This window comes from Capra hircus, chromosome 2, assembly GCF_001704415.2.
Source record: "Capra hircus breed San Clemente chromosome 2, ASM170441v1, whole genome shotgun sequence".
Classification (NCBI taxonomy): Eukaryota; Metazoa; Chordata; class Mammalia; order Artiodactyla; family Bovidae; genus Capra; species Capra hircus.
The window spans coordinates 16,524,818-16,550,300 of record NC_030809.1 but is presented as its reverse complement, the minus strand read 5'-3'; the positions used below and the strand labels follow the sequence as shown (position 1 = coordinate 16,550,300).

The 25,483-nt window shown below is 49.2% G+C and overlaps 1 protein-coding gene, 1 non-coding gene and 1 pseudogene across 2 annotated transcripts; all 3 read left to right on the top strand.

Annotated features, from left to right (window-relative positions):
• On the top strand, nt 1,203-5,829 carry B3GNT7 (UDP-GlcNAc:betaGal beta-1,3-N-acetylglucosaminyltransferase 7). The gene is given in 3 exon segments (XM_018058304.1): nt 1,203-1,274; nt 3,366-3,769; nt 3,772-5,829. Coding segments are annotated over 3 exon segments (1,203 nt in total). The 5' UTR covers nt 1,203-1,263; the 3' UTR covers nt 4,560-5,829.
• Nucleotides 15,108-15,179, top strand: TRNAE-CUC. Its single transcript has one exon. It is a non-coding gene; the product is annotated as a tRNA-Glu (tRNA).
• LOC102188178 lies at nt 15,396-18,001 on the top strand (annotated as a pseudogene).

The following is a 25,483-nucleotide window of genomic DNA, read 5'->3' as shown; positions in this document are numbered from 1 at the left end:
GAGCCTGGTGGGCTACAGTCTGTGGGTTCGCAAAGAGTCGGAGAGGACTCAGCAACTAAGCACAGCACTGTAAGCTCAGGGATGGGACTTCAACGTGGAACAAGGCTAGAACAGACCTTGGGCAATAGCAGGACCCGCAGCGGGTTTTACCTAACAGGGGGTTCTGAAAATCACCTGGGAGGAACACCCACCAACCAGGGACCGATTGGGCCAAGAACATCCCGGGAGTTCTCTGTCTTCATGCAGCCCACTCCCTAGGAGTCGCTGGGTGTGGCATACACAAACAGATTAATACAGGCTTAGGGACAAAAAGGAGTTTGAAGTGAAATACTAGTTGACAGATGAAAAGGCAGGCAGCGCCAGCAGACAGGCCTTTTGGCGGTTAGGAGGGGTTCTCTGAGGTTGGAAGGGCTCCAGAGATGGAGAAGGCCATTGTCCGGGGCAAAGAGAAGGCTTCAGAGCTGCGGCGTGGGCCGCTGTCCCCGCTCGGGAAGGTCCCCATTCGGACAGCCCAGCCGCTTCCTGACCTCTGCTTGGGGTTCTGCTCTCTCCGCCCCCGTCCCTGTCCTCTGCAGACCCCACTTTAGGTAGCGGGGTGCGAGGGTGGGTGGGGGCCCTGCCTGGAGGGGGTCGGGGGAGAGGGCAGAGGGAAACAGACAGGAGGAAAGGAAGCCCTGTCTGTCTCGGCCTCTCCCACCCAGAAAAAGGCCGGATGGGGCCGGAGGGAAATGGCGGGGCCCCCGCTCGCCCGGGGGGATTGGAGGTGGGTGGGGTCCCGGTTCGCAAGCATCCAGAGGGGCCAGCGACACCGGGGAAGCCCCCCCCCCCACGGAGGGGAGACCCCCGTCCCCGGTGGCGGGGGTGACCTTCGTGAGTTCCGATGTCCCGACTCAGCCACTCACGCTCCGTCCGAATGACCGTGGGCGGCTCCGCGCGCCGCCGGGGCTCGGGTGCCACCTCCGGAAAATGGGTTCATTACCGCCCCGCTGCGCTGCACCCCGCAGTCGCGGGGATGGAGGGCGGGGGGGGCGCCGAAGGGGTTAACGTACCTGGGCCGCCGCCTACCCTGCGGGCCCCTCCTCCGGCCGCGGGGAAACGGAGAGCCTCGGCGGGGGCGCGGCTGGACCTCCGCCCCTGCCCGCCCCCGCCCGCCCCTGTCCCTGTCCCGTTCCTCGTCCCCGCCCGCCCGCCGTCCCCGAGCCCGCGGCGCCCAGAGCTGCGATCCGCGCGCCCCGCTCCGCCGCCGCCGTGGCCCGGGCCGCCATGTCTCTGTGGTGAGTGGGGCCGTCGGGCCGGGGACCCGGGCTGCGGGCGCGGGGAGGGATGCCGCGGGTCGCGGGGGGCGCGGGCTGGCCTCCGTTTCCCGGGCGCAGCTGGGCTGGCGCGGCGATGGCTGGAGATGCCCGGCCGTGCGCGACGCCTGGGCCGGCCGGTCGGCGACTCGGGGACCAGGGTGGACTTGTGCGCTCAGCCTTCCCCGGCCGCCCCTCTGCTCTCTTACTCCGGCCACAAGGCACCCAGATCTCATTCCTGGACCCGCGGAGTTGGGGACCGCTGGGTCCCGTCCCCGATTCCGAGGGCCTCCTGCGTCCTGGGCGACCCTTGCCCTCCACCCTCAACCCGAGTGTCTCTCCTTCCTCTCCAGGAGCTGGGGCCTCCAGCCTGGCCACTGCTCCCCTTCTCTTCTCCTTGCACTGGGGGCTTTACCCCACACACAAACAAATGGAGTGGAAACAGCCTGGAGTGAAGGGGCATAGCCTCATGGCCCTCTTTGGGGTGACCCCCTCAGTCCAGCCCAACAAACCAGGCCAGAGCAGTCCCCTGTCCTCCTCCTGGGTCTGGGTCACACCCCTACCCCAGCACCTGAGATGACCTAGCCTCCCTCCAACTCTATATAGAGGAAATCTTGGGAGCCCATGGGAAAATGTCTCTCCATTGGGCTCTGCATCACTGGCCCGGGGTGCCTGCACCTTTCATCAGCCAGTCCTGAGGCCACCCCAGGCTGGACCACCTGGTCCCTGTCTCACCACTCTGCTGCCTGTCTCTCCCATCAGCCCGAATCTCCCCTCTTGGCACCCTTCTGGCCTGGCCCTGGGAAGCCACACTTTTCTGGCCTGCCCTTTCCCCGGAGTCCCCAGCTCCTGCATCTCCCCAGAAGAAAACATGGCAGGTGGCCTGGGTCTCCCCAGACTGTGAGCTGAGGAGAGAGGGTCCCTGGGCCCAGGGACTCAGGGCCCAAGGACTCAGGACCCTGGCCCTGCGAGCGCTCCTAGAAAAGAACTGATTTCTGCTTCCTAAAGGGGCGTAGTGGGGTTAATTTGGCATGAGGGACCCTGGAGAGTGGGGGTCCAACTGTGCCCCTTGCAAGGCCACAGAGCTGGGGGATTCAGCTCTCCAAGTGGGGCTCAGACTGGGGCTACAGTGGGCTTGCTGGGAGATGCTCGCTCCATTTTCAGGCTTGTGTCAATGGTGAGAACTGTTCTTTTTTTTGTTGGGTCAGATGGATGGGGGGTGGGAGGGGAGGGACAGGCTTCCTCAGGTTTAGTGGGAGCTTTCTCTTCAGGAGCCCCTATACTTTTTGAACCGGTGTCTTCTCTGCACCTCCCAGAAGTCTACCCCAGTGGTTCACCAGGTTTGCACAAAGCAAGCAGGGTGCCTGAGGGAGAGATGGGGAGCAGGGCAGGTCAGCCCCTTGTAGAATCACAGCATTCCCCCAACTCCAAATCCACTCTGTGCCCCGCACTGCAGGTGACATGCCAATTGCATGCTGTCCTCATTTGGGGAAAGAAAAAAAATCACAGCTTGGAGAGGTTAAGAGAAATCACAAAACGTCTCCATATAGCTTCTATTTAGTAAGTGTGTGCGTGTGTTAAGTCACTTCAGTCATGTCTGACTCTTTGCGACCCTATGGACTGTAGCTCACCAGGCTCCTCTGTGCGTGAGATTCTCCAGGTAAGAATACTGGAGTGGGTTGCCATGCCCTCCTCCAGGGGATCTTCCCAACCCAGGGGTCGAACCCGCATCTCCTGTGACTCCTGTATTGGAGGCGGATTTTTTTTACCACTGAGCCACGGGGTGGCGGAGGGAGAGAAACTTTCTGCATTCATAGCAGACCGAAATCTGAATGAACTCCAGGAGCCTGACTCCACAGTGCCTGTACTTAAGCTCTGTGTTGTGTGGCTCCCTGGTCCTGGAGGAGGGAGGTCAGGATAGGAAAAGAAGCAAGACCCTCCTTTGACCACTCAGGGGCCCAGGGGCTTGAGTCCGTGTACAGGGGCCATCTGCCCATCTCTGTACAAGGGGACTGACTCATCCTTTCTTCTCTCTTCTGAACCATCTGCTCCTCACCTCACCCTTACCCCCAGGAAGAGAACCGTCTACAAGAGCGTGTGCCTGTCCCTGGCCTTGCTCGTGGCCATAACGGTATTCCAGCGCAGTCTGACCCCCAGCCAGTTTCTGCAGGAGCCCCCGCCAGCCTCCCTCAGGCAACAGAAGGCCCAGAAACCCAGCGGACTCTTGGTGAACCCTGACAGCTTCTGGAAGAGCGCGAAGGAGGTGGTCACCCCCACTCCCGTGGTTTCACGGAGGCCCCAGGCCTGGGACGTGAACACCACTAACTGCTCGGCCAATGTGAACTTAACCCACCAACCCTGGTTCCAGGGCCTGGAGCCACACTTCCAGCAGTTTTTATTATACCGCCACTGCCGCTACTTTCCCATGCTGCTCAACCATCCGGAGAAGTGCAGCGGCGATGTGTACCTGCTGGTGGTCTCAAGTCCATCATCGCGCAGCATGACCGCCGCGAGGCCATCCGCCAGACCTGGGGCCGCGAGCAGGAGTCAGCGGGCAGGGGCCGTGGCGCGGTGCGCACTCTCTTCCTGCTGGGCAAGGCCTCCAAGCCAGAGGAGCAGTCCCACTACCAGCAGCTGCTAGCCTACGAGGACCGCATCTACGGGGACATTCTGCAATGGGACTTCCTTGACAGCTTCTTCAACCTGACCCTCAAGGAGATCCACTTCCTCAAGTGGCTTGACATCTACTGCCCTGACGTCCGCTTTGTCTTCAAGGGTGATGACGATGTCTTCGTCAACCCCACCAACCTGCTGGAATTTCTGGCCGACCGGCGGCCCCAGGAGGATCTGTTTGTGGGTGACGTTCTGCATCACGCCCGGCCCATCCGCCGGAAGGATAGCAAGTACTACATTCCCGGGATCTTGTACAACCAGAACAGTTACCCGCCCTATGCAGGTGGAGGGGGCTTCCTTATGGCCGGGGGACTGGCCCAGCGCCTGCACCACAGCTGCGATACCCTGGAGCTTTACCCCATCGACGATGTCTTCCTGGGCATGTGTCTGGAGGTGCTGGGCGTGCGGCCCATGGCCCACGAGGGCTTCAAGACTTTCGGCATCTCCAGGAATCGCAACAGCCGCATGAACAAGGAACCCTGCTTCTTCCGCTCCATGCTTGTTGTGCACAAGCTGCTGCCCACCGAGCTGATGGCCATGTGGGAGCTGGTGCATGGCAACCTCACCTGCTCCCGCAAGCTCCAGGTGCTCTGACCCGGCCCAGGCCATCAGGATTGATGAGGAACATGTGCCCCAGAGTCCCTGCAAGTCATGAGGCTGCAGCTGCAAGGCCAGGGCACCGCCTGTGGTCCCCTGCAGGGAGGTGGAGGGGTGGGCCTTACGTGCCCCTGGGTGTGGTGGGGTGCGGGTGACCAGGACTGAGGCCTGGCCACGTTCTGAACGGCCCAGACTGGAGACTGGTTCTCTGGCAGCTCTCCTAGCCTGGGTCTGTGGTCTGGCTCCCTCTGACCAGGCAGGAGGCCCTGATGGCCTCTGAAGGAACCCTGTGCTCAGGTACCCAGGCTCGACCTGCCCTCGGAGGGATCCAGGGCTGCCCTCTTGTCTTCACAGAAAAGATCCTCCGGCTTCTGTGAAATGCCTCAGTCTCCCGGTGGGCTGCTTGGGCAGCCCTTTCAGGAGAAGCTCAACCCTGTGCAGGCTCACAGGCCTCCTCCCGTCAACGCCTCCGGGGGCTCCTGGAGACCGAGCCTCAGAAGGCCCTCAGCAACCCCCTGCCCTCCGGCCCCTGACCTTCCTGGGGTTTGACTGCACAGTCTCTGCTCCCAAGTGGCTTTACCCCTGGCTGCGTCCAATGCTGCTCTGTCTGGCTCCCTTCTGTCCGGAAGCCGGAGCAGCCGCTCTGACTACCTCAGTGATCCTCAGAACCTCTGGATGGGCTGCAGCCCCACCTCACCGCATGCCCCCAACCCCCGACTCCACTGCCCCCAGACGCAGGGCCAGAGAGCCGTGCTCCGGTCCCAGCCGTCCCTGTGCTGCTCCGCGAGGCCTGGCTCCCCCAGTGGGAAACCAGCTGGTCTGACCCTGGAAGGATATGCCTCCATTACTGTGAAGTTTTATTTATGAAGAATTCGGAGGGAGAAGGCGCCAGGCCTCGGAGGGTCGCGGGGGGAGGTGGTGTTCTTCTCTTCCCTTATTTCAGCAAGACACTACCTGCCTCTGGCACTCTTGCCCCCTCAGCCCCGTCCCCACCCCAACACCGCCCCCCGACGCCCATCACAGCACCCCCTCCCCCAGCCTCCAGAGCCATGCCCACCTGCACGCCTACTTCTCCAGGCCCTGAGCAGACCAGCATTGGCCCCTGTGAAGGGATGGAGTGGACTTGGTGCCCACCCCACTCGGGTTCAGGGGGTCCTGGGGGGTGGCTGAAGAAGATGTCACCTTGCATCAGGGTCAAGTCCCCTGGGAAAAGTGAAGGATTAACTCTTATTTTCTTAATAAAAGGGGACTGTTTTTTTTTCCCCTCCCGGTGTGAAAGTTCCTCTCGCCATTACCATTCGAGGGCCTGTCTGAGGCCAAGGTGGCTGGAGGTATTTTGAAGACGCAGCTTGTTCCTTGTTGTTGGCTGGTGGGTACGCAAGGACCTTCTGAAGGGCCTCTTGATCTCCAGGAGGAAAGCAGAGGCCACATGGGCCCCTGGGTGGGGGGTGGGGTGCAAGAGAGACCTGCAACTCAGCATTTTCTGGTAAGGGCCGGGCCAGAGCTGCCCCTGAGGCTGGGGTGACAGTGAGCGGGATGGGGTGGGCGCCTGCAGGGGCTGGTGGGCTTCCTGACATTCCTGCAGTCAGCCTCGAGCCTAGATCAGGTTGATGAGAAGCATTGAAACAGTGGCTCCATGGGGTCTAGTGATAGGGGGACTGCACTGCGCAGGGAACTTTGGCCGAAACTGCTTACCTCCAGGGTGGGAGGGCAGGCAGCCCCAGGAGGAGGGACACTGGGACTGCAGTGGGCAAGCCAGCAGCTCCCTGCCTGTGCTCAATGGGCCAGATGCCCTGAGAGTCACTTGCTTATTAATGTCCACGCCAGGCCTCTCCCCCAGATGAGTGAGAGCAAGGGCTGGGTCCTAATATAAGGCACCATCTTTAAATGTTAAGAATGTCACCACCAAGCACAGGGCCCTTCTGAGGTGGGACCTGGTGACTGCACAGGTCACCAGCTCTCTTTGTCTTTCACGCACCCTCTGAGGCTGGGGGCTGCAGACACCAGGGTGGGGCTCTAGGGTCTTTGCCTTCCCAGAACTCAGTCCAGCCAGGGCAAGAGTCATGGAGAGACAGCCAGAAGACAGAGGTGGAAGGGCCACTGGTCCTAGCGCACAGGTGGGGGCCCAGAGACAGCATTTGTGCTCAGAAATCACCTGAAGGATGCTGAGCAGGTGCGTGCTGAAGCAGATAGCTGCTCCTCAACAGTGGGAGGATGAAGTGGGGCGGTGGGAGGAGCTGGGGTGTGAGAAGGGGATCTCAGGGCCTCCTGGGTTGCAGGGGGTGTTCAGACTTGATCCTGAGAGGCCAGGAGTGGGGCCCTGGGTACACACCCCTGCCTCTAGGTTCGCCCTGTCTCCAGCTGAGCCGCAGGGACTCAGTGGAAGCAGCAAGTTTCCAGCACGGGAACGCCCTCAGCCTCCGCCCCAGGGGGACTTCTGTCTGACCCCGTTTCAGACCTCAGAGGCCCAGGCTGAGCTTGCAGAGAGGGCTGGGAAGGGGGTGGGGCGCCAGCCTTAGCACAGCAGGAAGAAGGGCGGGGAGCCCACCTGTGAGGGGACCGGTGGAATAGGACCCCCCAGCACAGGGTGGGGAGCAGGCTTCATCACCGGGCCTGCCAGCGCACCTGCGTCTTGAAGAAGGAGTAGGCGCTTGCCTGTGGCGGAAGGGGAAGGACAGGGGACCATGCAACAGCCCAGGAGCGCAAAAACAGTGGGACATCGGAGCTGCCGGCTGCCCGGGGTGGACAGTGTTGGAGATGAGGCTGGATGGGGTGTCCTGGTGCTCCCCACACACAACATCTTGGCTGAAGGTGGTATTTAAATGGCTTGGCCATTTCGGAGAGTTCCCAGGTATCCTCCATGCATACAGGAGGCATACATATCATTCTGTTTGTTTTTCTCTTAACCTGTTTCTTATTATATAGAAAAGGGTCTCCACCAAGAAACTAGAAGCTAGAGGAGGAAATTATCTTTCCTCCCCACCAAATCCTACGTCTCCCTTTCGGAGCCCACTCAGTCCTTAATTGTCTGGAACCTCAAGGGCTTCCTTAGTCCCGAGTGTGTGTCCAGGAAAAGTCTGAGCCAGCCTCTGCAGCTGTTGCCTCATCCCACACGGTGACACCCTGGCCCACAGGCCCCCACAGTCCTGTAGACTCTGAGGCACCGTCTTCCTAACAGAGGCTGAAGCGGGGCCCACAATTCATAGACAGAACGATTCTCTTAGTCACCCTCGCTTGCTCTTCTCCAAAGAGCAGAAGAAGCCAGCTAGGGGCGCTGGGTCCTGAGACTCCCAGTCAGTGACACAGAGTTTGGGGGACCCTACAAATTCACTCAGGTTCTGTCACTGGGAAGCAACTTTCCAGGGCTGCTGGTAAATTTTAGTCAGTCCTCAATCAGATCCTGGGGAACAGGTTGAGGGGAAGGGGAAGTGGGTCTCACACACTTTCCTCCCCAAAGACCCCGAGCTTCAAAGGCAAGACACGTCCCTCCTGCGTGCCTGCCTCCAGCCCCGCATTCCTACGGGTTTGCGGAAGAGGTGGCTTTGTCAGGCCACAAAAGGTCTCCTGCCAGGCAGTGGGTGCTGCTTGGCCATATTTACATAACTAAAGGAGACCACTCAAAGAACTCTACCCTTAACAAAGAAAGCCTGTTCTGGGGAGACTCACTCTGTCCACCTCTGCTGAGAAGGATCAGGGAGGGAAGCTTCTGTGGAACCTTCCCTCTATAACCTTTAAAGTTATAGACAAAGACGACAGTCAAGTGAAGAAACGGAGACTCCCCAGAGTAGGGTCCCACAGGCTTGTGTGACCGAGCACTGTCTGAACGCAGTCTCTGCACCTAACCCCCCACCCTTTTGTCTCCCAGGAACCTCCATGTGTATTTGTGGGGTTTTGCCTGACAGTCCCCAAAGTAGAAAAATGTAGTGTCCCATGAGTGACTGGAAATTGGGTATTTGGAGTTTGAGGAAGACCAATGGGACTAGCACTGTAGGAAAACTTTCCACATAGTTTAAAAAGAATGTTGTGAAGAGCTTTTCTGTTTAGTGGAACACTGAACATTGTTTAATACACAACCCCCAAGCTGTCTGCTTCTAGCCCAGTTCATGGTCTTGGAGCTATTCTGCACCTTTTTTAAAATCACAGAAAATAGGGGAGGGATAAATTGGGAGTTTTGGATTCATATACACATACTACTATATATAAAATAGATAAACAACAAGCACCTGCTATATAGCACAGGGAAGTATATTCAACGTCTTACAAAAATCAATAATGGAAAAGAATCTGAAAGAGAAGATTTATATTCAAAACTGAATCACTCGGCTGTACACCTGAAACTAACACAACTTTGTAAATCAACTGTACTTCTATTTTAAATTTTTCTAAAATAAATTTTTTTAAGAAATGAATTGTAAATATAATTTTTAAAAAAACACAGAAAGGGAGAGATTCCATCAACTTCTCTCCCCACTGTGGAAAAACCAGTTTTGCCTCCGTTAGCAATTCAATTCCTTCATTCCATACAAATCTGTGCTTTTAGGCAAGTCTCCTGTGAACCAGTTAAAACATCAGCTTACCCTCTTACGAATAAAAATCTTTACCTCGTGTTAATTTTTATACCTGTAGGAGTTAGGTGTTTCTTTTTTCTGAAAAGTATCTTTTACCATCTTTTATATGAAAACGAACACAGACTCATTATGGTTTAGAATGCCATTTTTGCATATATTTCTGATACCAAACTTGCATCTTGGAATAAATTTTACACCTTCCGGTGAGCCTAGAGCTCAATCCCTTCCGAAGGGGCTCAGCCCCGCTGCTCGTCTGCAAAGCCCTCACTCCCCCCGGAGCTTTGGGGAAAAAAATTGGCCTTCAGGCCCCAACCCAGGCGGGGTACCTCCGAACCTCGGAGGTGGGCGCTAGTCTAGGAATTGCAAACCCCCGGCCAGGTGACTCCAGCCGACGCCCGGGCGGGGATTAACTGACCCTGCAGGTGATGGGTCAGGAATCTGCTCGCGTTTTGTTTTCCTCTGGTGTCGAATCTAACAAGAATGCCCGGAATTCCTGCCCTCGCCCCAGGCAGGAGTGAGGGTGGTCAGCGCAACCAGGAACCCAGAGGCCATCGCTGAACCACCTAGGCTTCAGTGCGGACCATCGCGCTCTGCCGTCGGAGATGGGGGAGGCCAGGGGAGGGTGGTGGTGGAATCCACTGGACCCCAGGGACCTGGACTAGAGGTGGAGAGTGCGGCATCTCCTAGTGAGACCTACCTGTCGGCCCACGCCGCGATCGCAGCGAGGCTGGGGGCGCCGGGCGCTAGGCAGACCCCTCTGCGCCGGCTCCGTAGCGGCGGCCCCGGGCAGGGGCCTTGAGAAGATCCAACGGGCGGGGAGGGGCCGGAGGGCTGGAGTCATCCGCGGAGCCAGACCATCCCAGGACAGGGCGGAGAGCGCCCCCAGCCGACCACGGTGGGCATAGTGACAGAGAGGAGGACGGTTAGAGCTGTTATGTGAAATCGGACAACTTGGAATCCTTGTACCCCAAATTATCCGCGGTCCCTAAGGGCATGTATTGGGGGCGGAGGAGAAGGGGACGACCGAGGATGAGATGGCTGGATGGCATCACCGACTCGATGGCTGTGGCGTGCTGCGATTCATGGGGTCGCAAAGAGTCGGATACGACTGAGCGACTGAACTGAGCTGAACTGAAGGGCATGTGTACCTCAAAGATACCAGAAATCTCCACGCCAGACTATTTAATAGAAATTCTTTCCCTGTAATGGGCTTCCCTGATAGCTAAGTTGGTAAAGAATCCACCTGCAATGCAGTAGACCCCTGTTCGGTTCTTGGGTGGAAAAGATCCGCTGGAGAAGGCATAGGCTACCCACTCCAGTCTTCGCTTGTGGCTCAGCTGATATAGAATCCGCCTGCAATGTGGAAGACTTCGGTTCGATCCTTGGGTTAGGAAGATGCCCTGGAGAAGGGAAAGGCTACCCAATCCAGTATTCTGGCCTGGAGAATTCCATGGGATCGCAAAGAGCCGGACAGGACTGAGCGATTTTCACTTTCAGTGGAATTCCAGGGATTTTATTCTTTTCTTTCTGCCTATTTGTCTAAAGAAGGCTTTGTACTATGAGCGGTTACCACTTGTTGAGGGATAAAGTTTAGAACCTAGACAAGGTATAAAAAAGCAGAGGGGTCACTTTGCCGGCAAAGGTCAGTATAGTCAAACCTGTGGTTTTTCCAGTAGTTATATAGGGATGTGAAAGTTGGACCATAAAGAAGGTTGAGCGCCAAAAAATTGATGTTTTTGAGCTGTAGTGCTGGAGAAGACTCTTGAGAGTCCCTTGGACAGCAAGGAGATCAAACCAGTCAATCCTAAAGGAAATCAATCCTGAATATTCATTGGAAAGACTGATGCTGAAGCAGAAGCTGCAATACTTTGGCCACCTGATGCGAAGAACTGACTCATTGAAAAAGACTCTGATGCTGGGAAAGATTGAAGGCAGGATGAGAAGGAGGCTACAGAGGATGAGATGGTTGGATGGTATCGTCAAATCAATGGACATGGGTTTGAGCAAACTCTGGGAGATAGTGAAGGACAGGGAACCCTGGCATGCTGCAGTTCATGGGATCTCAAAGAGTCAGACATGACTTAGAGACTACACAACAGAAAGTTTAGAAGATAGACGTGGGCCAATAATCAGACAGAATGGGCGGCCTTGGAGGGAGTGAAAGTGGCTTTGAGGCCCTCAGGGGGCTTCTTCCAGAAAAAGGAGGAATGATTACCCACCAAGGAGAGGAGTACAGTCTCTTGACAGAAATCACCTTGGCTGGCCCACCCTCAGAGGCCCTCTGAGGTCAGAGGAAGGAAATCTTAATTTGAAAACAGTCTACTCTCCTTGTAAGTGTTTACTGTGTAAGCACTCCTACACAACCAACGCAACAATCCATTTGTTATAAAAGCTAATATATAACCAACACAATATTGTAAAGCAATAATCCTCCAATTAAAAATAAATATATATTTTTTAAAAAGCTAATGTATAGCCAGCATTGCTTAGGGTAAGTTTGATTGCAAATGGCATAAAATTCAGCTCAGGCTTTTTGAAACTTTAAAAGGGATTGCTGGCTCGCATGAGTGAAAGGTCAAGGGCCTAAGTGATGGATTGAGATCCACACTCAGGTAGCTAGTTTGCAAAAGTTGCACGTTGACCACCACACTGACCCCAGGCAGATGGCCTGAAAAACTTTGAGGCAGGTCTGAAAACAGCTGACCATCCATTATTGCTGCCTGTAGTTAGCTAGTACCAGCTGCTGGCTAAAAGGCCAGACTCGAATCAGGCAGCCCAATACGCCCAGACCTAGTCAAACTTTTCTTGATAGATTTGTTTTATGTAATTTGAACCAATTTTCTTTGGCACTTAAAAAATAGAGGTTACCGATAAAAATGTATTTTTTATAGTGAAGGCTTATGAGCCATTGTTGATCATAGGACACCCATTCCCCAAAGATATCTTCCTTGCTGCCAGGAACTTTCACATTTGATGAGGTGTCAGTCTTACAATTACAGTGCATTATGTGTTTCTCTTGACCCCTTGCATGCATGCTCAGTCGCTCAGTCATGTCTGACTCTTTGTGACCCCATGGACTGTAGCCCGCCAGGCTCCTCTATCCATGGAATTTTCCAGGCAAGAATACTGGAGTGGGTTGCCATGTTCTCCTCCAGGTGATCTTCCCGGTAGGGATTGAACCCAAGACTCTTGTGTCTCCTGCATTGGCAGACAGATTCTTTACACTGCCCCACCTGGGAAGCCCATTATATGTTACAGTTGACCTTAAAATAGGGAGGTTATCTGCGTGGGCCTGATTGAATCCCAGAAGCCCTTAGAAGTGGAGAGTTTTCTCCTGCCAGCTGAAGAAGTCAGAGAGATTCAAAGCAGACAACAATTCCCTATACAACATGGAACTGAAGATGAAGGTTGGCCAAGTGATAAAGAGTGAGAGAAGCTTCTATTAATAGAAGCTGAGAGCAAGCCCTGGTTGGCAGCCAGCAAAGAAGTGGGACTAAATCAGAGATTTATGTCAAACTCTGTACAATACTCAAGTCAGCACATACATCCTTTCTGCTCCTGAAACATTTACCGCCTATGTATATTAGGAAGACAATATCAAGGGTCCCTCAAAGTGGAAATTGAGCAGACCAAACTCTGTGTGCATGAGACAGTAAGCCAGAAATTACCCACAAAAGTAAACCAAATGACAAGAACAACGACAACAATCCTAACCTCTTTCTTAAATAACTGTGCATCAAAGAGAAAGTGAAAGCTAGAGGCAGATTATTTTGAAATCAAGAATATCACATCATTGTATTTATGTTGATAACACAAATTTGCATCATTATGACTTCAGAGGTATCACATGTTAGACCTTGGGCCTAAAGCAGTTGAATATTGTGAAATTTAACAACTTTCAATGCATTCATTATCTATGAAAAAAAGAATACAAATAATTGAACTCATATTTCTACTCAAAATTTCAGGGAAAGGACTTTAAAACAGATTAAAGCTGGAGTTCATGACATTGTACAGGAGACAGGAAGCAAGACCATCCCCAAGAAAAAGAAATGCAAAAAAGCAAAATGGCTGTCTGAGGAGGCCTTACAGACAGCTGTGAAGAGAGGTGAAAGGCAAAGGAGAAAAGGAAAGATATACCCATTTGAATGCAGAGTTCCAAAGAATAGCAAGGAGAGATGAAAAAGACTTCCTCAGTGATCAATGCAAAGAAATAGAGGAAAACAATAGAACGGGAAAAACAAGAGATCTCTTCAAGAAAATTAGAGATACCAAGGGAACATTTCATGCAAAGATAGGCTCAAGAAAGGACAGAAATGGTATGCACCTAACAGAAGCAGAAGATATTAAGAAGAGAAGGTAAGATTACACAGAAGAACTGTACAAAAAAGATCTTCACGACCCAGATAATCATGAAGGTGTGATCACTCACACTCACCTAGAGCTGGACATCCTGGAACGTGAAGTCAAGTGGGCCTTAGAAAGCATCACTACAAACAAAGCTAATGGAGGTAATGGAATTCCAGTTGAGCTGTTTCAAATCCTAAAAGATGATGCTGTGAAAGTGCTGCACTCAATATGCCAGCAAATATGGAAAATTCAGCAGTGGCCACAGGACTGGAAAAGGTCAGTGTTCATTCCAGTCCCAAAGAAAGGCAATGCCAAAGAATGCTCAAACTAACACACAATTGCACTCATCTCAGACGCTAGTAAAGTAATGCTCAAAATTCTCCAAGCCAGACTTCAGCAGTACATGTACCGTGAACTTCCAGATGTTCAAGCTGGTTTTAGAAAAGGCAAAGGAACAAGAGATCAAATTGCCAAAATCCACTGGATCATTGAAAAAGCAAGAGAGTTCCAGAAAAACATCTATTTCTACTTTATTGACTATGTTAAAGCCTTTGACTGTGTGGATCACAATCAACTGTGGAAAATTCTTCAAGAGAAGGGAATACCAGACCACCTGACCTGCCTCTTAAGTAACCTGTATGCAGGTCAGGAAGCAACAGTTAGAACTGGACATGGAACAACAGACTGGTTCCAAATAGGAAAAGGAGTATGTCAAGGCTGTATATTGTCACCCTGCTTATTTAACTTCTATGCAGAGTACATCATGGGAAACGCTGGGCTGGAGGAAGCATAAGCTGGAATCAAGATTGCCGGGAGAAATATCAATAACCTCAGATATGCAGATGACACCACCCCTATGGCAGAAAGTGAAGAAGAACTAAAGAGCCTCTTGATGAAAGTGAAAGAGGAGAGTGAAAAAGTTGGCTTAAAGCTCAATATTCAGAAAACTAAGATCATGGCATCTGGTCCCATCACCTTATGGCAAATAGATGGGAAAACAGTGGAAACAGTGGCTGACTTAATTTTTCTGGGCTCCAAAATCACTGCAGATGGTGATTGCAGCCATGAAATTGAAAGATGCTTACTCCTTGGAAGGAAAGTTATGACCAACCTAGATAGCATATTAAAAAGCAGAAACATTACTTTGTCAAGAAAGGTCCATCTAGTCAAGGCCATGGTTTTTCCAGTGGTCATGTATGGATGTGAGAGTTGAAGTATGAAGAAAGCTGAGCGTGGGAGAATTGATGCTTTTGACCTGTGGTGTTGGAGAAGACTCTTGAGAGTCCCTTGAACTGCAAGAAGATCCAACCAGTCCATTCTTAAGGAGATCAGTCCTGAATGTTCACTGGAAGGACTGATGTTGAAGCTGAAACTCCAATAACTTTGGCCATCTGATGTGAAGAGCTGACTCATTTGAAAAGACCCTGATGCTGGGAAATGTTGAAGGCAGGAGGAGAAGGAGACAACGGAGGATGAGATGGCTGGATGGCATCACTGACTCAATGCACATGGGTTTGGGTGGACTCCAGGAGTTGGTGATGGACAGGGAGTCCTGGCGTGCTGCAGTTCATGGGGTCACAAAGAGTCAGACGTGACGGAGTGACTGAACTGAACTGAAAGCTGGAGTTCCCTGATGGCCTAATGGTTAAGATGTGGTGCTCTCACCTCCATGGCCTGGGTTCAATCCCTAGTCAGGGAGCATCCTGTAAGCCATGTGGTGTGGCCATAAATAAATAAAACAGACTAAAGCCTGTAAGAAGGAAAGAATAAAGACATAATAAAGATGAAAGCTGAATTAATGAATTTGAAAGCAATAGAACTGAGAAGAATCCAAAAATTGTTTCTTAAGAAAAAAAATTAACAAATCAAAAGGGCGGAGGGGTCTCAGCAGCCAGAAGAAGAGCAGGCACGGCTGATGACGGCGGCAGCCAAGGCCTCAAACTGCATCCTGGAGAATCTTGTAGCCACCTTGGCTAATGGGATGCGCCTCCAGCTGCCTCTTGAAGAAGTAACTCCCCCACTTTTGTGCTTCCCTGTGTCTGCCCCTACTTCTGCCTTCCCTTCCCTCCCCTCCCCAGCTGTGGGCTGAGCTAGAGACTGGGGCAAAGAAACTGGAGAGGTGGTCTGTGGCCAGACTGAAAGCAGCAAGAAGCCCAGTGCTGAGGACATGATGTCCAAAGATTGCTACTTTGACTACTATGCTCACTTCAGCATCCATGAAGAAGTGCCGAAAGGTCTGCAAATTCACGTACCGCAACTCCATGTTTCATAGCTGGCACCTTTTCAAAGACAAGATGGTGCTGGACGTTGGCTCAGGCACAAGGGGCCTCTGTACGTTTACTGCCAAGGCCAGGGCCCGCATGGTCATTGGGATCGAGTGTTTCAGTAGCTGTGATTACATGATGAAGACTGTGAGAGCCAACAAGTTAGACCACGTGCTGACTATCCTCAAGGGGAAGTGCCGGGGTCCAGCCCCGGTGGATCCAGGGAACTCGAAGGGTGGACGGCGTTGGCGTGGAAAGACTTGTTTGTTTATTAATGTAAGATTAGATTAAGAAACTATAGTGTAGTAAGAAGGTTAAGTGGAGGAAGAGGGCTGAATAGCTTGGTTTACGCGGAAGGCCAATAAAATTCCAGACAAGGAATTTGCACCATCTACGTTGGGCCACCGGCGCCCGCTTGAATATCTAAGGGTGCCTCGCCTTAAGCTCCCTTTCGTGCGGGTCTTAACAGCTGGGGCAAGTAAGTAGACCTGGCGAGCCTCCGCGCCCCAGATGGAGATTCAGCCTGAAGTTAAAGTAAAGAGCAGAGAGAGGGAAGGGGAGAGAAGAAGAGAGAGAGAGAGACATGGGGGGAGCCAGAGTTCCAAGAAACCAGGCCGAGAGACTAGTTCGAGAAACTGGTCCGAGAAACTGGCCCCTGGCCCCTGGCCCCCATCCTTTATTGTTCAGAAGGCCTTTTATACTTTTGATAAAACACGGAGATCAATGGGTAATACAAAATTATGTAGCATTCGCAACCCAGATTCTTTCCGTATATCATTTTGTGTACAAAAGGTCTCAGGTGATTTACATTATCTTTTGGCCAAGAGGCTTGTTAACACTTTTTGGCTCTCTTCCTTAATGAATGTTGATTTTGTTTCCCCTGAAGTGTTTTTCTTTAATTTGCATCTCCTTAAAGCATTAAAGTTACATCTCTATAGAACAAAGGTGCAGTGGGATATAACAAAGAAGGTACTTAACTCGAAGATCTAATGTTGCTAATACCAGGTCTACTACTTGTTTTTCTATATACCAACTATATCTAAAAATAAAGGATATGAAAATTTGGCAGCAAGCATTGACCCAAAAAATGAAACTTTTAATCAGTCCTATTCTAAAGATTTTGACTCCTCGGAAGCTCCTGCATTCCTAGGATGTTTTAAGCTTCCTGTGCCTCCTGCGGTCAGGAGGCCTCAAACAATCACATGCGCAGCTGTACGAGTCCTGCAGGCAGGCTAGAAAGCCATCGGAGGGGTTTTTTGGATTGAAACACTCTTTCAAATGCAGAAGACTAAAGCCCTGAATTGACTTTTTCCAGAAAATGTCAGAAGAGTGGAAAAGCAGAGCACAAAAGCCGGCAGATTTTTGTTGGGGTACATGCTTAGGAATTTCCAGAGGGGTCCCTGAAGTCTGAGCACGCCTTGCGTATGTCAGCTTCCTTCCTCATGACCTTGTCACGGGCGGGATTCCTCACACTGGCTCCCGGCATCGAAGGTGGAGGAGGTGGACTTCATCACCATAGATGGGCTACTGCCTCTCCTATGAGTTGATGCTCAACACTGCGGTCTACACCCGAGACAAGTGGTTGGTGCCCAATGGCCTCATCTGCCCAGACTGAGCCACGCTGGTATGTAACAGCCATCGAGGACCAGCAGAACAAAGACTACGTGAGCCACTGGCGGGAGAACATGTGCCCCTTTGACGTCTTGCATCAAAGACGTGGCCATCGTGGAGCCCCTGGTGGATGTGATGGACCCCAAGCAGCTGGTCACCAACCTGCCTCACAAAGGAAATGGACATCTCCACGGTCAATGTGGAAGACCTGACCGTCACTTCCCCCTTCTGCCTGCAAGTGAAGCCGAACGGCTACATGCATGCACTGGTGGCCGACTTCAACATCGAGTTCACCTGCTGCCACAAGAGAACTGGCATCTGCACAGCCCTGAGTCCCCATCCCCTCCCTGGAAGCAGCCGGTGCTCTGCATGGAGGACTGCAGTGAAGACAGGCAGGGAGATCTTCGGCACCATCGGCATGTAGCCCAATGCCAAGAACAACCGTGACCTGGACCTCACCATTGGCCTAGACTTCAAGAGCCAGCTTTGCGAGCTCTCCTGCTCATCCACTAGATGCACTAAGGTGCCTGGGTTCTCCCACCCCAGCCCGGCTGGTCCTGCAAAGGCCCCAGGGTCTGCAGCATTTTTAGGCGGTTTGGGGGCTCCCCCTACCCCTATGCGCCGGGGTGTGGAGGGCACATCATGATTGTGTTTTTCATTACTTATGTTTTTATATGGTTGCCTTTATGCCAATAAATTCTCAGTTGGGATGGCAAAAAAAATAACAAATCAAAGCTATAATGAGATATCACCTCACACCTATCAGAATGGCTCTTATTTTTTAAAAAAGACAACAAATAACAAGTGTTGGGGAGGATGTGAAGAGGAGGGAACTCTTGCGAACTCTTTATGGGAATGTAAATTGAGGCAGTCACCATGAAAAATAGTATAGAGGTTTCTTGAAAAATTACAAATAGAACTACCATATGATCTAGCAATTCCACTTCTGGGTATTTTCCCAAAGAAACCAATAATACTGTATTGGGAAAGATATATGTGTCCCTATGTACACTGCAACATTATTTACTATAGCCAAGATATGGAAGTAACCTAAGTGTCCATCGATAGGTGAAATGAGTGGGAAAAGAAGATGCGGTATGTATATACACACACACACACAGTAGAATGTTACTCAACCATAAATAAGAATGAAATCTTGCCCTTTGCAACAACATGGATGGACCCAGAGGGTATTATGATAGTGAAATAAGGCAGACAGAGAAAGGCAAATACTGTATGATTTTGCTTGTATATGGAATCTTAAAAAACAAAATAAATTAATAAACATAACAAAATAGAACAAACTCACTAATACAGAGAACAAACTAGTGGTTGCCAGAGGGAGGGAGTTGAGGGGAGGAAAGAATCAGATGAAAAAGGACTAAGAGGTGCAAATTTCCAGTTACAATATGCACCCAAACCACGGGGGTGAAATGTCCAGCATGGGGAATAGTCAATAATCTTGTAATATATTTGTATAATGGCAGACGCTTCCTAGATATATCGATCGTCTATAGCGATCACATTGTAATGTACACAAACATTGAATCACTATGTTGCACGCCTGGAACTAACATAGTGTTGTAGGTTAATTATACTTCAATAAAATAAATACAAGGAATAGAATAAAGCACTGAAATAGCTAGACCATGGCCAAATTTATTAAAAGACAAATATAACAAGTTCATGTAATTGATGAAGACTAAAAATGTAAAATTAGGACTTCTGTGGTGGTCCAGTAAGGCTAAGACTCTGTGCTCGCAATGCAGGGGGCCCAGGTTCAACCCCTGGTCAGGGAACTAGGTACAACATGTCACAGCAAAGATCAAAGATCTTGCATGCTGCAACTAAGGCTTGGTACAGCCAAATAAATTAATTAAACAACTAGATATTTTTAAAATAATAAAATGCAAAATTATAAGAGAATGCTGGGAGTGGAAGAGGTAGGAGGGAGAGGAGGAAGAGGAGCTTTCTCATTTAACTGAGATGCAATCTCCCCTTCTCATACCATGTTCCCTTACTAGGAGGGTGGATACTGAAGTAGAGTTCTTTGGGGAATATGTTTTTTTCAGTTTTGCCACAAAGCATTCTCCTATTCAGGTTTCAGTCACTGATAACTGAAAGAAACCCTACTCCAAACTAGCTCAGGAAAAAAAAGTTTTAGTAGATAAAAACAAATCACCAGGGCTTCAGGTATGGCTGGGTCCAGGTGCTTAACAGGTGATTGCTCTTCACTGGTTAGCTCTTCATTCTGAGTTGACTTGATTTTCTAACAGGCTTTCTAGAGATGGGAGGAAAAAGTGGTCCCAGGCTGCTTTAGACGTAGGTGGTCTTTACAGCTCACTCCTAAAAGAAAAAAAAAAAAAGTGTCTTTTCTGATATTTCTGGCAAATACTCAATAATTAGGTTTGATTGTATCTTATGTCCAGGCTAGAACCAGTGTCTGCAGTGAAGAGAATGGAATTCTCTAATCAGGACATCATTGAAACCAAGGATTGGCTTAGTCCCACTTGATCCACATGACGTGAGCAGGATTACAATGGAAGAGGACCGAGAATTCCCTGGTGGTCCAGTGGTTAGGACTCTGCACTTTCACTGCTGAGGGTGTGATTGAGAAACTAATATCTCTCTCACACACACACACACTCACACACACACACAAATGGAAGACAGCAGTGAGGGGATGGTGGGTTCCCCAAAAGAAAAGGTTATTAGGAGATAAAAATTATGGATTCAGTCTACAAAACCTCAGTCTAGTTGACCCTCACATTCTGCTCAAGAGCTGGTGCTTCCTATGCTGGAGTCCCCAGATAAGCCTTCACCCTCTATCAAACCCCTTCCTTACAAAATTTTTCCCTCCTGGGTGCTGTTGCTCCTTCTTGCAATCTGGCTTCCATTCCCTACGCACCAAAATCCATCAGAATTGTTCTTTTGTGGCGGCTCCCCCAATTTAAATAATGTTCCCATCACTTTCCATGGGGCTTTCAAGCCTGAGAAAATTTGGAATAGTGGCTTAAAACCCATATTTCAGGTGAAGGAAAGAGGAATCCAAGACAGAAGAGAGGAAGTAGGAATTTCTATTTTCTTTTCTATCACAGGTTCAGGACTGCTTTCCAGACCTGAACCTGTGAAAGTTACCTATTGCTGCATAACAAATTATACCAAAACTTAACAGTTATACCTAAGCAACCTTTTGGAGGGTCAATTTGAAAAAATATATTGGACTTTCTCCCAATGGTCCAGTGCTTGAGAATCACCTGCCACTGCAGGGGACACTAGTTCAATCCCTGGTCCAGGAAGATTCCGCATGCCGCACAGCAACTAAGTTCGTGCGCCGCAACTACCTAGCCTGTGCTCCAGAGCCCATGTTCCACAACAAGAGAAGCTCCCACAATGAGATGCCCACACACCACAATTAGAAAGTAGCCCCCACTCACCACAACTAGAGAAAGCCCATGAGCAGCAATGAAGACCCGGTGGAGTCAAAAATAAATAAATTTATGTTATGACCAACCTAGATAGCATATTCAAAAGCAGAGACATTACTTTGCCGACTAAGGTCCATCTAGTCAAGGCTATGGTTTTTCCTGTAGTCATGTATGGATGTGAGAGTTGGACTGTGAAGAAGGCAGAGCGCTGAAGAATCGATGCTTTTGAACTGTGGTGTTGGAGAAGACTCTTGAGAGTCCCTTGGACTGCAAGGAGATCCAACCAGTCCATTCTGAAGGAGATCAGTTCAGTTCAGTTCAGTCGCTCAGTCGTGTCCGACTCTTTGCGACCCCATGAATCGCAGCACTCCAGGCCTCCCTGTTCATCACCATCTCCCGGAGTTCACTCAGACTCACGTCCATCGAGTCGGTGATGCCATCCAGCCATCTCATCCTCGGTCGTCCCCTTCTCCTCCTGCCCCCAGTCCCTCCCAGCATCAGAGTCTTTTCCAGTGAGTCAACTCTTCTCATCTGAAGGAGATCAGCCCTGGGATTTCTTTGGAAGAAATGATGCTGAAGCTGAAGCTCCAGTACTTTGGCCACCTCATGAGAAGAGTTGACTCATTGGAAAAGAGTCTGATGCTGGGAGTGATTGGAGGCAGGAGGAGAAGGGGACGACAGAGGATGAGATGGCTGGATGGCATCACTGACTTGATGGACGTGAGTCTGAGTGAACTCCGGGAATTGGTGATGGACAGGGAGGCTTGGCGTGCTGCGATTCATGGGGTCGCAAAGAGTCGGACACGACTGAGTAACTGAACTGAACTGAACTGGAAACATACATTGGCAATTTCTTTCCAAATTAAATATGAATCTAGGACTCAGCCATTTCGATACTCAGTATTTACCCAAGAAAAAGCATGTTTCTACCTAAAACCTGTACACAAATATCCATGGAGCTTTATTTGTAATAGTCCAAAACTGGAAACTGGACTTCCCTGGTGGTGCAGTGGATAAGAGTCCACATGCCACTGTAAGGGACATGGGTTATTCCATACACTGTGGAGCAGCTAAGCCCGTGTGCCACAGCTTCTGAGCCCGTGCTCTAGGGCCCTTGAACCACAACTTCTGAGCCTGTGTGCTGCAACTACTGAAGCCTGCAGGCCTAGAACCTGTGCTATGCAACGAAAGAAGCCACCATACTGAGAAGCGCACACACTTCAGGAAGAGTAGTCCCCACTCACGACAACTAGAGAGAGCCTGCCCTCAGCAAGGAAGACCCAGTGCAACCAAAACTAATAATAAAAAAGAAAAGCCAGAAACTAACCTGGTGTCCATCAACCGATGAATGGATAAACGAACCATGTGATATGCATGCCATGAAATGCTACTGAGAAATAAAAAGGATATTCATACACAAAAGAATCAAAAGATGCAACACTGCACAGGTGTGCGGATCATCTCAATACACAATGAAAAGATGCTTGATAAAATTCAATAGCCAGTATGGAATTGAATATTTATTGATATATGTAAGGGAAATTATTTTACAGCCATTTTCAATCATTAATGGACATGTGGGATTTCATTGAATGGCCAACCCTCATTCAGTAGGTCTGGTTATAAACCTGAGAGTCTGAAGTTCTACCAAAATCTCTAGTGACACTGAGCTGCCAGTCTAAGTGTGATTCGTAGATCACCAGCTTCAGCATCCCTAGATGGATGTATTTTAATTGGAAAATCAAGGAAAGGAATCAAGTGTTTGTTCTGGCTGTTCTGTATGAATTGTACCTCAGATAACCAGTTTATGAGGAAGTTATTTATAGAAGACTTCCAGCTTTTAAATGAGACAAGAATGCTAGACTTAGACTATCACCATCTCCTAATACTCCATGAAATAAAAGATCTAACTTCGGCTGCTTAAACTAGTGAGGAAAAGCTGATGGGAAGCTTGTGATGAATAGATGAAGCTGGCAAGGACTGAACCCACTGATCAACTGTAACATCATAAGAGAGGCAGCCGGAGACTATCTGTCTCCCACCCCGCCCACCCCCATGCTCCCCATGTGAGGCCATAAGAAATATTGATTGGAACGCCACTCAGCTGCCACCTCCAAGACTTTGGCAGGCATTCCCCCAGCTGCCAGAGCGGTATTCCTGCCTGTTGCTGACACTTGGGGTCCCCCCAGGGGTTGTTGCTGCTGCTGCTGCTGCTGCTGCTAAGTTAACCACAGTTTATTCTCCTGTCCTAAAGACACGCCCACTCGAGGCCACAAGAGCCCCACTCTTTGCCTCCAACCAGAACAACTCTGAAGGACTGTCCCAGGTCCAGAGCTCCTTGTGGTCAGCTGAGACCTTGGTTTCCGCCGCATCACAGGCCAACTACTCCTTCTGCCCCCATCCCACCTCCCCTACTCCCCTAGGCCTCAATCCCAAGAGCCCTCCCCAGTAAAAACTTCCTTTGGCAAATCTCTCAGAGTCTAGGGTCCCAGCAACCCGCCCTACGGCACCACCCTGACATACACTTGCCAAAAAACTGAGCCTCCATCTGATCAATTCTCTAGAAATACTAGGGGACAGAGGAACATGACAAACACCACCACAAGGATATTCTCAGCAAAACCAAGACTATGTATCCTTGCAGGGCAAATTACCCAGTGCCTTCAATGCAAGAAAACTGAAAAGAGGGAAAGAGAATTTATAAATTGAAGGAGACTTCAGAGCCATGTGTGGCTCTTCCTTGAACACAGATTTGAATAAATCAAATGAAAAAAATCAGATAATCAGGAAAATAACACTGACAAAATATTTTATGCTATTTAGGAACTGATGTTTAAATTTTAAGATATGATAATGGCATTACAATTTTCATCATTAACTTTTTTAAAAGTATTTATTTATTTGGCTGCATCAAGTCTCAGATGTGACATATGGGATCTAGTTCCCTGACCAGGGATTGAACCCAGGACCCCTGCATTGGGAGCTCAGAGTCTTAGACATTGGACCACCAGGAAAGTCCCTTCTGTAAGTTTTAGTTCTAGGTTTTTATTTAGGTGTAATGATCCACTGTGAGGTGTTTGGTTTTTTTATTTTAGTGATTTGAGGTATGAATCTAAGTGTAATTTTTCTAAATCATTATTTTTATGGCCTCTTCAAGAAGAAAAATTCAATTAACTGAAATTTCAATGATTTAAATTTAAACTTGATTTCTTCCTAATAAGAGAAATTAAATACTGAGGAATAAGATTTTTTCAGGTAGGGTTGAGCTATGGAGGGCTTTGTTAACAGTAAGTTTTTTCACTCCTCTTATAAGAACCCATTTCTGTCTCCTATAGGCAATATCACCTCCCCTGAGAAGGCATGATCCAGGTTGAATTTTTAATTTTTCAATTTTGGGGTTTTTACACATGGCTGTCAATTGTCTCAGTACTGTTTGTTGAAAGATTATGCTTTCTCTACCAAATGCTTTCAATTTTTACGAAAAATGAATTGACCATATATATGGGAGTCTGTTTTTGGACTTTATTCTTCTGATGCATTTGTGTATCTTTACACCAGTATATATTATCTTGACTTCTGTAGTTTTATGATATCAGGTAATATAAATCCTTGAACTTCATTCCTGTATTTCCAAAGTTGCGTTGGTTTTTCTGAATTATTTGCATTTCCATATAAACATTAGAATCAACTCGTCAATTTCCACGGATAAACCTACTGAGATTTTGATTGGGATTAACTGTATGTGTATATCAGTTTGGGGGAGAATTAACATCTTAATATTGAGCCATCTGATCCATCTATGAGTACTATATAAATGTATGTGCGTGCATATATCTATTTAAGTTCTCTCAGCAATTTTTTTAGTACAGGTCTTACAAATCTTTTGTCAAATTAATATTTAAGCATTTTTAAATCTTTGATGCTATTGTAAATGGGATGGGGTTTTTTTGACAAGACTTTTAAAATTTTAATTTCTGATTGTTGGTAGTATATAGAAAGACAACCACAAAAACTGTGACGAATATCCTGATAAATACGAGGGGTATATGAAGAAACACAAAAATGTTTTCTTTGTGGTACAGAATATTTAAACAGCATGTCTTTCAAACTGGAAGTCTAAATATTAAAATTTAACATGTTTTTTTTTTTTTTTGACTGCATAACATGCGGGATCTTAGTTCTCCTTTCAGAGACTGAACTTATGCCCTTGGCAGTGAAAGCACAGAGTCCTAACTCTTGGATCACCAGAGAATTCCCTAATGTTTAACATTTAATACAACTCCATCCAAAATTCTTTTTTCCTTTTTTTTTTAAATTTGACAAAGCTTTTAAAAGTCCTCTGAAAGAGTAATCGAGGCTAGTTAAGAACATTTGAAAGAAAAGAAACTAGCTTTACCAGATTGAAAACCCATTACAGATTAGCTACTACAGCAGTTAATATTGTCCGGTGCAAGAATGCATTGGGCAGATTAATGATACTTAATAGCTCAGAAGTTGACCCTGGGACAGTCAAGATTGTCATATATAACAAAGCAGAGATTTTATTGAGGACGAATTGTTCTTTTAATAAATGGCTCGAGGACACATAATAATTTGGAAGATAATAAAGAGAACACATAATAAAGTTCAGAGGATTAAAGGACAAAAAGTAAAAGATAATAATGGTGTCACAAAAGCAGTGGGAACCGTCCTGAACAAGT